This window comes from Atractosteus spatula, chromosome 22 (assembly GCF_055471065.1).
Source record: "Atractosteus spatula isolate fAtrSpa1 chromosome 22, fAtrSpa1.hap1, whole genome shotgun sequence".
NCBI lineage: Eukaryota > Metazoa > Chordata > Actinopteri > Semionotiformes > Lepisosteidae > Atractosteus > Atractosteus spatula.
The window spans coordinates 1331977-1346165 of NC_142727.1; the positions used below are offsets into that span (position 1 = coordinate 1331977).

General features: G+C 45.6%; 1 protein-coding gene across 1 annotated transcript; it reads left to right on the top strand.

Moving 5' to 3' along the window:
• The first annotated feature begins 7609 nt into the window (after positions 1-7609).
• On the top strand, positions 7610-12051 carry LOC148816436 (natural killer cells antigen CD94-like). Its single transcript, XM_088939402.1, has 6 exons — positions 7610-7712; positions 10260-10349; positions 10705-10791; positions 11254-11408; positions 11681-11793; positions 11916-12051. Exons 1-6 carry the CDS (start codon positions 7610-7612, stop codon positions 12049-12051), a joined length of 684 nt encoding a protein of 227 aa, XP_088795528.1.
• The last annotated feature ends 2138 nt before the right edge of the window (positions 12052-14189 follow it).

Consider the following 14189-nt stretch of genomic DNA (forward strand, 5'->3'; position numbering starts at 1 on the left):
GGCAGTACAAGGATCCCTCCACACCCCCACATGACAGGAAATCTGAAACACTTACGTACACAAAGGGTGAGGGTGTCTGGAGCAAGGTGTCCCACCAGGAAATTGAGGGTCCCACCACGGCACAAGAATGTACTTTTTGGATGATCTTGAAGTCATCCAGGAGAATCAGATGAGTCTTCTACCTTTTCTGATAAACTAATGAGCTGAATCCATACCCGCTGCTGGTGATCTGCTCTGTTGAACTCTGCAAGAGATGCTGAGGGATCTGGTACAGGAGCATTATTACTGGATGGGCCTGAGCAGGAGGGACAGAAGTGCTGTGTGGACCTGGAGTGGTGGGAGGGAGTTGTGCGTCAAGAGACAGAGGCGTTATAAAGCTGGTGACACATTGACTAGATATCTTACGTCCTTATCTTCCACAGGGTCACACTGAAGGAGGGTAGCTGGGATGGGGACTGTAACTATGGGCACTGGAGCCAAGCCCGGATCACTCTTAATTCCCGAAAGTGTGAAGGCCATTTGCACTGGATCTGCGAGCAGCGCTGTGCGAGCATGCCGGTGTGCCTGTCCTCAGGTAACAAGAGGGAATGAGACCCTGTGCCAGAGAGACTGAGTGAGAGGAGAAGACACAGGCTGAATACAGGTTCAGACCAACCAGCTGTACACACCTCTGCTTCACAAACTCATCAGCACTCCAGGCCAGCTTGTGGAAACCCTTTGCCAACACCAGAATCTCTTCGACTGGGCTGTTTTAATGATTTTCTAGGGCCACTTTAACGTGTCCCGAGCCCCTGGAATGGAATTAAAACACAGCCCTAAGGACACAGTGTGAATGAGGTGCCACACAATCCACAAAAAGGAAAATGAGCTCTCTCCCACCATCGAGCAGGCACTTACTTGGTGCATGATGGCAGGTAGATCGCTGGAGATTTCCAGGTTTCTGCTGTTGGCTGCACTGGGAAGTGAGCAGTACTGAACCACACTTCCAGTCTTTACACAGTACTTGGAGACATGTCAGAAACCACAAGGCGCTCTGTGTTGGCCAAGGAGCCCCAGTTTTCATGGAGCAAGTGGTGCTGACAGTGGTGCTCTTGCAGATCCTTTCTATAGCAGACCAACTGAAGCTGATCAAAGTGCTCAAAGCCTCTTATAAACCAGCTGGGAGCTGTGGGGGCTCAGCGACCCCTCCAATCCCTCAGCAGTGGTGCTGTCCTTCAGTGTGGAGCAGAGGCTCGCTGTATCATCCGGGCTCATGCAAATAACCCAAACTGGCTTCAGAGCATCGGAAATCTGGACTTTTGGCCACACGGAAGACCATCTTTGGGGTGAATTACTGATCTCCAATTTAAAACATGTCAGCAATAATTTACAGGCTGAAAACCTGGAAGTAAAAACATCGCAAGGAAAGAACTCAGCAAATTATCTTGGATGATTAGAGTACAGGGAGCTGATTTCATGCAGTTAGTGTCTCAAAGGGATCTACTGTACAACCTGACCTCCACACACTGGAATGTCCTTAAAACTCCAATACATATAAGTCACTTGAAATCACATGTTTTTGTGCTAGTGTGTTCAAAAGTCTGAAAGGCATTTTATTGTATTCAGTTACGTTGACGGTGTCATATTTGGCACTCAATTATCAGTGAGAATAATCTCATGATCAAATAGATGGCTCGACTATAAAGAAAACTTAGCATTGACTTTACTGTCCCAGTACCGCTGGAAGTAAAATTACTTACTTGAATTCAAGGCAAACCTCAAGCACACTGGGATGCATACACTCAGCATGAACAGATTTACAAAAACATAGAGATCACAAGCTTTCTGTGGGTCCCTTATGCATTTGTTGGCCCTTTCAGCTTTGAGGATTGTATAAGTTTTGTAGAAGTATCTTATTCTCATGTGTTAGTGCCTCTAAATCAATACCTTCCAAACAATATTTAAAATCCACATGACGCCGTCAGATCCGATTTTCCAGGAAATGGAGTGATGCTGAAGCATAGAAAATCCCCTTGCATTAATACTGAGTGTCAGGAAATCAATGTTGCAATATCCACTTTGTTGAACTTCCCATAGTATTTCTGGACTTGATCGGTTTGCTGCGCGTGCCTATTGCTTTAGGGAACTGGGACAGGTCATCCTTAGCTGGCAGCACAGCAGGGGGATCCTGCACTTGAGTTCCACCCAAAGGTGAGGGAGATTAAGTGGTCCAGGGCACCACCCTGATGTCGCTCCCTTGCCTGCCCAGTGGCTGACCTGCTCCCGTCCATATAACTCCCTGTTTTCACCCCTGTAGAAGTGGAAGATCCTCACCTGGTCATTTCTGTGTGGTCGGCCTCAATCTTCCCAGTCTTCTTTCTTACCGTTGAGCCGACACAGAAACAACTGAGGATGCCTCCTGATAACATTACTCTCCCAGAAGATTGAATTTAAGTTGTTAACAAATAATTTTTAAGAATCTCAACCTGAGATCTGTTAATAGTCTTGTAAGTGTCTCCTCAGATCACCTCTTTCTCTGTCCTAAGTGCTTTTATAGGGAGCATCCCCAGGTGTAGCCAATTCCCTAATTCCTTCTTGGAAATGTACAGCCTGTATTCCCAGGACCATTGCAATGCTGTCCTCTGGTGGTTGAACCTCGTTACCACAGTCCCAGCTCGTCTGTTCTGCTACAGAGACCTTCACTGTGCTTTACTGTGCTGGAGGGACAGTAAGAATACAGAAATATTTCTCAGACATGCTTACTACAGCACAACATGGTGTGTTCATGCTCCAGAGATACGATAGTACTTTGACACAACATGAACATGGGAGTGGTTGAACATGAGCATTCAGAAAGGCCATGAGGGAGCTCTGTACAGGTTTGAGCCTCCCTCCTGTACAATTACATACGTATGTCTTTCTCCAGAGGAGGGTTCCACATAGCCAGCTCTGTTTCTCCTCCAGTTCATTCTCTCTGCCCTCTGTTAAATTCTCAAGCCTCTGCAGCTCTTTCCTCATCACCTACAGTCCATCTTGTTCAGCTCCTTTTTTTCTCCCACAGCTCCTTGTTCTTCTCCAGCTCCTTCTCCTTCTCCTCCAGACCTTGTTCTTCTCCTCCAGTTCCTCGATCTCCTCCTCTTGCATGTTCACCCAGTTTCTTCTACTCTCCTCTTGTCCCGCCTTCCTGGCCACTGTAACATCCATCACAGGTCAGAAAGCCCCCTGGTCTGCTTGCTCTCAACACGCTGATGTCCAAAGGCTTTATTCCATAAGGAAGACAGATCTACAGTCAGAACAAACCCGAACATTATACTGGTGTGAGCCCTATCAGGGTGTCTTCTGTTAAAAGAGACACTTCCTTGCGTCACTATAGACCACACCCACCTGCTCAGACAGTGCAAGAGTCGACACAGCAACAGTAACACCTTCTATGAGAGCAATCCAAGCCAGAACAGCACGTTTAAAAGGGGGGGGTGTTGAACACGCTCAGCAAAGTCAAAATGTTACAGTATTAACAAATGCTGAATAAAAGAATTGAAAGGCAGAATGGCTGATCTTGGAACAGCTGTCTCAAAACTATAATTCAAACACCACAAGAGAGGCTGCTACACTACTGCTGGAGTGGGGTTGCTGATTTGTGGTTTTCTCTCTGCCTTGGCCAGCCAGGAGCCGACAGCAGCCCTGCAGCTCAATGCTGTATGAGTGGGGACTTTCCACTGGCCAGCTTTCTGTGTGCTTTTACCACAAGGCTCCAAACAGGGCCCATAAATAGCTGGGGCACTTGCAGGCTTCAGGCAAGAGCCCACTAGCTTTGTGTCCACAAACATCTGTTTTTCAAGAGTTACTGTCCGTTGGGGTCTTGTCCCATTTGGATATGAAACCTGCCCCCACATGCAGGGATTCCTAGTGACTTCTGACTGCCTGTTCTTTCATCCACCAGAAAGAAAATCATTGTTGTGATCTCTAGGTTTCATCCTGTCGGTGAGACGTCCTCCCATCACCGACCCAAATGCTGTCCTCAGGTTCACAGGAATACAAGCCATCTCCCTCTACACACACACGCACGCACGCACGCACGCACGCACACACTTCAGTTCATTGCAGACATACTGCTACATAGGATACCAGAGACCCTGTCTCTCTGCTTCACTTTAAAATTATGCCACTTATACAGATTAGATTGCAAAGTGTTACACAAATTTCACAATAGACACCACAAAAAAATTTCACTGATTTACAATATATTTGCAATAGTTGTCTCAGTTACCAATAAGGAGAAGAAGGAGAAGATAAAAAGCAGTGTTGGTCATTTAAAAACACATTCTGGGGAAGACTTGGCACCACTGTCTGCTGAAATGTGTGGAACTCAATGATATTAAAAGAGCCAACCATCTGCAAACAACTGACTGCTTTGGTAACAGCTTTGTAAAGTCTAAAAATGCTTCGAAATTGCTGTATGGTCTTTTAATGGCTGACTAGAGTGCATTTGAAGAGAACATAGTTTGTATTTTTCTCCACATCTCAAGTAAATCTTTAGAAAGCTTACACCGCAGAGCAGTAACAACAGCTGTACTGGACTGCATCGTTGTGCAGGTGTTTTATAGCTTTCCTGTCATTCAGATCAAACCAGTGCATGGGGAACTATGTGAATCCACCTTAAACACAATTTCAGTAACCTGTGTACAATAAAAAGTTGCAATATAGATGCATGCTTACCCTACTCCATTGTCTCTGAAAATCCATGGCAGTAATGCTTCTAACTTGAATGATGTCCTTAGATTTCCACAGCACCCTCTTCTGGCCTGGAGGCAAACAGGATTCCCCTTATATTCTTCATACTGTTATGAATATAATAGTCTTATGAAACTTCCACCCAGGTAATGTGTTTCTGTAAAAATCAGTAAAGATACAAGAAGAGAGAATGCAGTGTTTTGGAAAGAGCTGTTGTCGTCGGTTGTTCTCTGTACCTGTGTAACTGAGAAAATGGCGACTGGAAATGGGTAATATGCTTTTACAACTTGGGTCACCATGCTGTTTCACACAGCAGGCGTGGGCAGCAGAGGTGTTAGTGTAACAGGAAAACTCCATGTCCCGGCTCCTCAGCTCTGATGCTTTATAACTGCATGAGAACCTCGACTGTTTTTTCTGACACATCAAAAAAAAATGTCCCACCCCAGACTGAGTATTTAGTTTTCTGCACCTGTTCAAAGACTCCTCTGCTGCCATGAATTTTGTGAATTTTCTACCAGTTAGTGAGAATTAACAGGCGCCTCTCTAAAAAGCACACATCTCTGATGTGGCTTTAGCACATGCCTCCGAGCAAAGGACAAAATTAATATAAGATACTCTCATCTGAAAACTCTCAACAGTGTATCTGACTGGCCGGTGATGTCTTGGGGAAATAGGGTAATGATTAGTGCAGAAACAGTAAGAAGACCACAGCAGTACTCCATAATGACTGTAAAAGAGTGAACCTGTCTGCATGAGGAGAGCTTGCAGAGTACAAAATGATACAGGCTCAGCATCATCATTTAGTATCACACGCACAAGTGTTATCTTCAACACTTGAAGTTGGAGAGTTTGACCACATCACAGAAGGAAGAAAGAGCTGCTAGAATTGGTGCCTAGAGCATCATATAAGCTGTCAGCAGTCCTACCTTTGTAGCAGTGACTGGGTCCAGTAAGAAAACCACATGCATGGATAGATAGAACAAATATTCAAGTAGGGAGGTGCATCAGCATGCATAGGCTGCAAAGGAACAAGTAAAGGTGTATTCCCTGCTGAAAAGGGAAGGAAAGAAACACAACGTTTCGGCTGTGGAGTCTTCGTTGTGTTTCTTTTCAACTCAATGACTGGGTGAGCTGATGTAGGTTTGAACTGAGACCCAACTCTGGGGGTGTGATGGACAGGCAAAACTCTCCTTTAGCCTGAGAGTTCTGATGAGATCACGTAACTTCCTGTTCTCAGATGGGCTGCCTGTAATGCTGATCACTGAGCATTTAAAACTCTTTGCATGTGCTCAGAGTGCAGAGCAGCCTTAGACGAGCTTCATTCAAGAGCTGCGTGAGAGCTCACCAAGTGGAAAAGTATCTTCAAAGAGCTTGACATCTGTAATGATACATATATGTTATAGGGCTGTTTTGTTACAGCTCTCTAGTATTTTAGAATGGAAGCGGCCTCAATCCCTTCTACTGCAGGATAGCATCTGCGTTTCTCAGATGGAAAACATGCTGTAGGAACAGACTGCTACTGTATCTTGTTCTGTGAGTTTGTGGCAGACGTTCGAGAGGAAGGTTAAATTTTAAGCTTGCCTGCATCTGTATAAGTCACCCACCCAGGACTTCCCTCCTGTATCTCTTTTGTGTCGATCTCAAGTCCCCATCTCCACTCTTCTAGCGGCTCCCTGGCTCAGTCCTTACACTAGTGAGGGGGTTTGTGCAGTATATTCGCACTACTCCACTGCCGTTCCCTCTGCTAGGAGAATCACACTCACATCATCCCTCTATAGGATTCAGTAGGATCTTACCCAGCTACTGAGATCTAAACTAGCATTAGGTGCTGCACAAGTAGAGGCCTTGAAGCCTGTCTATTACATGCTCCTCACTTTAGAGTACCTTTCACTTTTACTTATAATATTTCCATCAGTGGGCTAACACTACAAAAGACCAGAACTGCAAACAAAAATGATAAGTCTACCAAATGGCTTACTGTGTGAGTCAATCTAATATACACTGCATGGTACTCAAGAGGTGTCTCTGCCTTCATCAAGAAGATGTGAATTTTCTCGCTTGCTTCCTGCTGGACTCTCATGTCTGAAGTGGAAGCAGTGGTAGTTATTTCATCATAACCAGAAAGGGCTCTCTGGGAAGGAGATGCAAGCCTGTATCATCTTAATGAGTAAGAAGAGAAGGTTAGGACTTTGCTTACATATGTCAGCATTTTACTGTGTCGATGGGACAGTGTAGAGTATCGGATATGTACTGATTTGGTGATCCAGCATGTTAGGGTATCGATGCATCTGAACACCAGTTCAGTTCGTGTACCAGTATATCAGTGCATTATTCCACCAGCATAACAAAGTATCAGTGTGTTACTGTACCAGAATATCAGTGCTTCATTATACCAGTTAAAAGTGCATCAGAGAAATTGCAGAGCTTTTGCGTCACAACTCTTGTGTTCTGGGTTTGATTTCAGGCAGGAGTGTATATTGTCCTTGTGGTTAGTCTTCCCAGTTGCTAAAGACAAGTTGGCTGGGCTCAAAGTAGGACACCGCCATGGACCAGAAGCCAGTGCAACAGGATAGCATCTCTGCCAGTGGGCCATTAATATAATAAAGAGACACTTAATTATATCAGATATAAGAGCGATAAAGAGACACTGAACAACTGGACACAAAGTACTGAAACTCAGAAAACTCCTCCCTCTCTCTGCTTTTCTCCACCTTTTTCTCTCTTTCAATACGTCACTATAGATAAGCAAAAGGCAAAAAGCGAGAGACAGGCAGACAGATAGACCGAGACAGAGATGACGAGTTCACCAACGGAGAGAGGAACCTATGCAAAGACTGGGTTGAAAATCTGAGGAAAGAAAACCAGAAAAAGAAGCAGAGACTTTTTAGACTTACGGACTATGGCAGAAGATATAACCTACTCAGTCATTGGTTTTTCCACAGTCACTGGACAGAGGACTGCAGATGTCACTTCCCCTCCAACACTGCCAGGACCCCCCCATAGTGAGTACAGCCCACCTTACAACTGTTTGTCTACTGCAGTGTGTAACACTGTGAAACTGTCTGTCTGCTGCACTGGAGCACTGTGATACTGCCTGTCTGCTGCACTGGAACACTGTGATACTGCCTGTCTGCTGCACTGGAACACTGTGATACTGCCTGCTGCACTGGAACACTGTGATACTGTCTGTCTGCACTGGAGCACTGTGATGCTGTCTGTCTGCTGCACTGGAACACTGTGATACTGTCTGTCTGCTGCACTGGAACACTGTGATACTGTCTGTTTGTCTGTACTGTAACACTGTGATACTGTCTGCTGCACTGGAACACTGTGATACTGTCTGCTGCTGCACTGGAACACTGTGATACTGTCTGTTTGTCTGTACTGTAACACTGTGATACTGTCTGTCTGCTGCACTGGAACACTGTGATGCTGTCTGTCTGCTGCACTGGAACACTGTGATGCTGTCTGTCTGCTGCACTGGAACACTGTGATACTGTCTGTCTGCTGCACTGGAACACTGTGATGCTGTCTGTCTGCTGCACTGGAACACTGTGATACTGCCTGTCTGCTGCACTGGAACACTGTGATACTGCCTGCTGCACTGGAACACTGTGATACTGTCTGTCTGCACTGGAGCACTGTGATACTGTCTGTCTGCTGCACTGGAACACTGTGATACTGTCTACTGCACTTTACACTGTGATACTATCTGCTGCACTGTTCACTGTGATGCTGTCTGTCTGCTGCACTGGAACACTGTGATACTGTCTGTCTGCTGCACTGGAACACTGTGATACTGTCTGTTTGTCTGTACTGTAACACTGTGATACTGTCTGCTGCACTGGAACACTGTGATACTGTCTGCTGCTGCACTGGAACACTGTGATACTGTCTGTCGCTGCACTGGAACACTGTGATACTGTCTGTTTGTCTGTACTGTAACACTGTGATACTGTCTGCTGCACTGTAACACTGTGATACTGTCTGTCTGCTGCACTGGAACACTGTGATGCTGTCTGTCTGCTGCACTGGAACACTGTGATGCTGTCTGTCTGCTGCACTGGAACACTGTGATACTGTCTGTCTGCTGCACTGGAACACTGTGATGCTGTCTGTCTGCTGCACTGGAACACTGTGATACTGTCTGTCTGCTGCACTGGAACACTGTGATACTGTCTTTCAGCTTTACTTGAATACAGAATGTACATGGGTTCATATTTATATACAGTATAATTCCAGATTTCAACACCAATATTATTTTATTCTATATTAACAATATTCTGTGGTGGAAATATTTGTGAGATGAACATAATGTTCCTACATTTTTCTAGTTCATGTCTCATAAAGAGTTGAAGTAAACTGCAGTAAGGTATATAGACCTTGTATCTCTCAGTAACAGGAGAGTAGTCTGTGTGGGTTTACTACAGAGATGAAGCTGGAGGGGGAGAGAGAGAAGACTCGGGCTTCAAGGCTTTAATTTATTCCAACAGCAGGCACTAGATTCTTGCAAAAAGCTGCTGAGAAGCTTTTGCTACAGAATTGGGCCAGTTGGGAAGCTTTAGGGCAAACTGGTAGGTCAGTATTCCCTGTTGATACGACACTAACTGGAAGCCAGCATGTTTGTAGCCCTGCTTCCTGCCTCACTGCTAATGCTGAGGAAATCCGCAGGGCGAACAAGGGTACATGATGCAGCAGAGCACAGAGGTGGGAGGAGGCTGGAGGCATGAGGCTCTGAGGGCAGCAGTGCTGTGCTCCGGGTAAGACCGTGTCTCACACTGCAGAGCCCTGCTGTAGTTGCTCTTCTCTTCCCAGCAGCAGTTTGCAGTGCACATGCTTTTGTTTTGCATGTGCTGTATGTTCGGCTCTTGTCAGAGCATTATTGGAGCTGCAAGCTCTGCTTTATATGAGCACATGCCTCTAATTTAAGACAGCTGGGGTCCTTACTAGATCTACTGTCTTTAGTGTTATTTCATAATAATCCTAAAGTATTGGGACGTCACATGATCTGTAGTGCCAATTTCACAGAATTCCAATCATCGAGTGTTGATCATATATGCAACATCAATGTTTGTGCAAACCACATCTCAATACAGATTTTGTTGAATTATAATAATATCACAGGAGCAAAAGTACAGGTATGCAGTATTATGTCACCTACCTGTATAATAGGCATCCCTGCCTGAGTCTATCTTTTTCCTCTGGGCATTACTCAGTGAGTGTTCTCTTGTGTCTAAGCTTATTTCAGCACAACCCCACTCTCTTCTCGGCATAAAACACTGTTGTCACTTGGCAGCGCTCAGCTTTGCTGCCAGCTCGTCTCAGAGTGAGAAGTCTGCTCTCTCACAGGATGTCTGCAGAGCCGTGCTGTCAAGAGAGGCTGCCAGATGTCAATCATACCTTCTCCGCTTCCAAATCCTGTTCCTGTACCTCAGCAACAGTGTTAAAATAATGCTAGTGGGACTCTCTGCTTGCTCAGAGTACTGTCAGTATCCAGGCAGGCGCTGTGCATAGCATGTGCTGACCTAACTTCCTCTTCCTTTCTGCAGTTCACTCCAACCGCAAGAGCTGGGTCCTCATCTTCCTGGGAGTCGTGACTTGTGTCTTTGTGGTCACAGTCCTTACTATGGGCATAACCTGTAAGTATCTCCTTTTGTAAACACACATATCTAATTTACAGTATAAATATATAAAAAAGGAAATTAACTGTGCTGCATCTAACTCGTTTTAAATGGGTCAGACCTCTTGGTGATCAGAGTACAGAAATGAAACGCCGATGAGCCCTGAGGCAAACCAGTTATCCAGAGCTGATAACTTGGACTTTATAATATATGGTATGTGCAAAAGCATCACTGGAAGTCTCTTTAGATGGTTGTGCTTTTCACAGCTAAATAACATTCAGTCTCTTAAATCCTTGTGATCAGTTGTTACTTGAAAGGGAAGTCCTTGTGGGAGTGACTGTAAACCCGACTAACTCTGGGGTGCGATCTGCAGTGTGGAAGATCAACATGGACTGTGAAGAGAAGGTGCTGGTGAGACTCAGAGAGTCCCTGTGTGGGAGTGATAAGCCTGAGCACACAGGTAACACCGCGCAGCTCATACTGCAATTTCTGCAATTTCCCTCATGGGATCAATAAAGTATCTATCTATCTATCTATCTATCTATCTATCTATCTATCTATCTATCTATCTATCTATCTATCTATCTATCTATGCTCACAAACCAAGCAGAATCAACACTGGTCTGTGTTACACTTCCACCCAACCTGGATTCGCCAGCTGTGTTCAACCCTACATGCAGATCTCTTTAGTTTGCTCATTTGTGCTTAGGACATCGTTTGACTGCCGGTCTTGAAATCATCCTCTGGCTTGGCTTCAGCTGTAGGTCCATCGCTTGTTCCAGTTACTTAGTAGGCTACTCTCCCCAAGACCGAAGAGATCCCTCAACCCATTTGGAGTTTCTAAAAACATGAAAAGTTGTTTATGGAATTGAACCTGTGGTCAAACTCATATCTCTGCTGTGCTCTGTGTGTGTGCGTACAGGGCGGCTGTGTGAATTCTGTCCCAGCGGGTGGGTGAAGGGCTCCAGAGGAAACTGTTACTTTATCTCCCCTGTGCGGAAGCCCTGGAGCTCAGCTCGGCAGGCCTGTTCTGATCTGGGCACCGATCTCCTGGCCATCCAGGACCAAGCTGAGATGGTGAGGTGACACAGAGACCGCTGCACACACAGTGACCTGGCACATCAGCAATCACAGACACACGACTCTTCCTGACCCAAGACACAGAGGAGCTGTTGAGAATCACATACTTTCACTGACACTGACAGGGACAGATACACTAACATACTGACAAATACCTGATCGACACTAACCTGTGCAAGGAATCACATGCTCACATGCAGACGGGGGACAAGACATGGATATCGGAGAGAAGTGGTTGTTCTTGGGTAACTCGCTCTGTCTCTCTGCAGAAGAGCCTGGGTGCTATAGTAAAAGACAATTACTTCTACTGGATTGGCCTGAATAGAAGTGACAGCAGTTCAGAATGGAGATGGGTTGATGGCAGAGCTCTGGGGACAGAAGTGTAAGTTTGCAGACCCAATGCTATCTTCATGTGTGCTGTTCGAGATAATAATCATGTTGTTATGGTTAAACTGAAGCGTGATTGCGCCCTCCACATGACTCCGCTCTCTTGCTCTCACACAGAGTCACAGAGAGGCCGTATGGAAAAGGTGGGGATTGTGTCAGTGGATCCTGGAGTCGCAACAATGGCACCATCTCCTCTTCTCCCTGCTCAACAGACGTGCAATGGATCTGTGAGCGACCGCCCATCCGAGTGTGAGGAGGTCTGGACTCTTCCCGGGGAAGAAGGCAGGAATTTAGGGAGTGTGTGAAACAGAATGGGACTATACGCGCTTTGCATTTTAAATTTCTGCACTGTAAGACACGACTGCCACACTAGGACACACACTCTTTCTGCACACGAGTGCCCAACTCTACTGGGTACTGTGATGGCCAAAGACAGTGACCTGAGCTCATCACAGTGCCTCATTTTCATACTGACAGACGTCATATTAAGACATCCCATTATCAAACATCCTCTCCACTTACAAAACTCCACAGGCGATGAATTGAAGTATCTTTATAACTTCCAGATCTAAAATAAATTGCTATGTGGGAATTTTCCATATTGTCTATCAAGTGCTTCTACTGCTGTAACATTTTCATCACAGATCACAGTTTTATCAGGCACCAAATCCCTATCTTCTGTTGCTTAAATGATCCTCTGTTTCATTAACAGCCACTGCCATTTTCTAGAACTCCAAAATCCGTTCTTGAGTTGATAGCAAATAGCAACATAGCCAGGTTATTCTCAGTGAGGGTCAGAGCACAGACTAATCACAAAGCCAGTCACAAGATAAAACTATACCCTGGATGGGTTGCTTCTCATTCTTAAAATATTCAGAATATTTTTTGAGTTTGGAGGTTTAAAGCAAAAAGTACAAATAAGCACTGAGCTATAACCTGCAGTTCATTGAGTAAAATGATAATTTGTTGTGAAAAACGGGTATGATTCACAAATTTGCTTTTGAAGCAATTCTGTCCACTAAACAACTGAACCTTGACCACAATAGAGAGGTTAGGTTACCAGCTGATTGGTTTTCTCTGTAGGGTGAGCACAATTCTCATCATCCATGAAATGAACAGAAAGCAATTGGGCAGGTAGCGTACAGTAAGTTATTTTTACAGGTTATTCACATCATTCACATTCACATGCAGATCCTTACTCCTGTGAAGAGAGAAGGCTTTCAAAAGTGTATCCATAAGCCCTTCAATTATTCAGGCAGGCGGCAGCTGAGCTGGAGAATCTAGAAAGTTGACAGTCAACCATCTCGGCAGGCTGTTCCATTCACCCACCTCTCTCTGTGCAACGACATGGCCCCTGCTCTCTCTCTGTCTCGAGCACACTTCCCTTACACTTCATTTGAATGTTAGAACACTTTCCCCTTTGTTCTTGCTGACTGTTCTCTGCATGGTCTCTGCAAACACACTTTGTTGTTTCCAGGCTTCTGCTTGTGTACTTCCGGTCGCTAACCCACAGACACCTACACGACTGGAACCTGTGAGGGGGCGGATGAAGCGTCGCCGTGGCAACGGGCGCGGGGAGTGACCGCCCGGCCATGCGCACATGCAGCCTTGCAGGAAGCAGGACCGCATGTACAGAAATAACCCAGCAGCTCAGATGCGATCTCAGGGGCTCGGGCTCCGCTCGGGCATGTGGTCCTTTCCTGTGTCGGCTGAGAAGAGAGCTGCACCAGACCGCAGCTCAGAACGTCATCTGTGAGGCATGTCCTGGGGGCTGCAGCTCCATCATCACTATGCATTTCTCTGGGCACGAATAAAATCGAATATAACATCCTCTCTACAAAGCTGTATACCATGTGTATTAGGTGCATGTAGTTTGTACCCTGCAACTCCCTGTGCAATCAGGCAAGGTGTTGCACATTCAACATTAAAGGGCAATGTACAGTACAAGCCCAGAGAGCAATTTAGCCAGGACAGCTCCCTACTCTATGAGACAAGTGCTATAATTGATGGCCGAATAATCAGAATCTTGGTTCTCATCGGCAAAACAGCACCTCCTACAGTACAGTGCCCCTGGTCACCACACTGGGTCATTGGTTTGGAGGCCAGAGGGAATATGGACTGAGTGATGTTACAGGGTGTCTCTGTGTGTGTTTCAGTGTAACACTGCTGATGCTGATCGCTCCTAAACTAGCCAGATTACATTTGTGTATGTCTCTCCACCTTTATCTTCTTATTTCCGTTCAGCTTTAAAAACCTTGACCACCAGCTCCCTCAGAGCCACACGACATGCTCATAACCACCAGGGGGCAGCAACGGCACAGTAAGGAATTGAAATACCTTTGAAGCTTTCAAGCACAGAAACAAGTCATAAACAAAGTCAGATGTATTTCA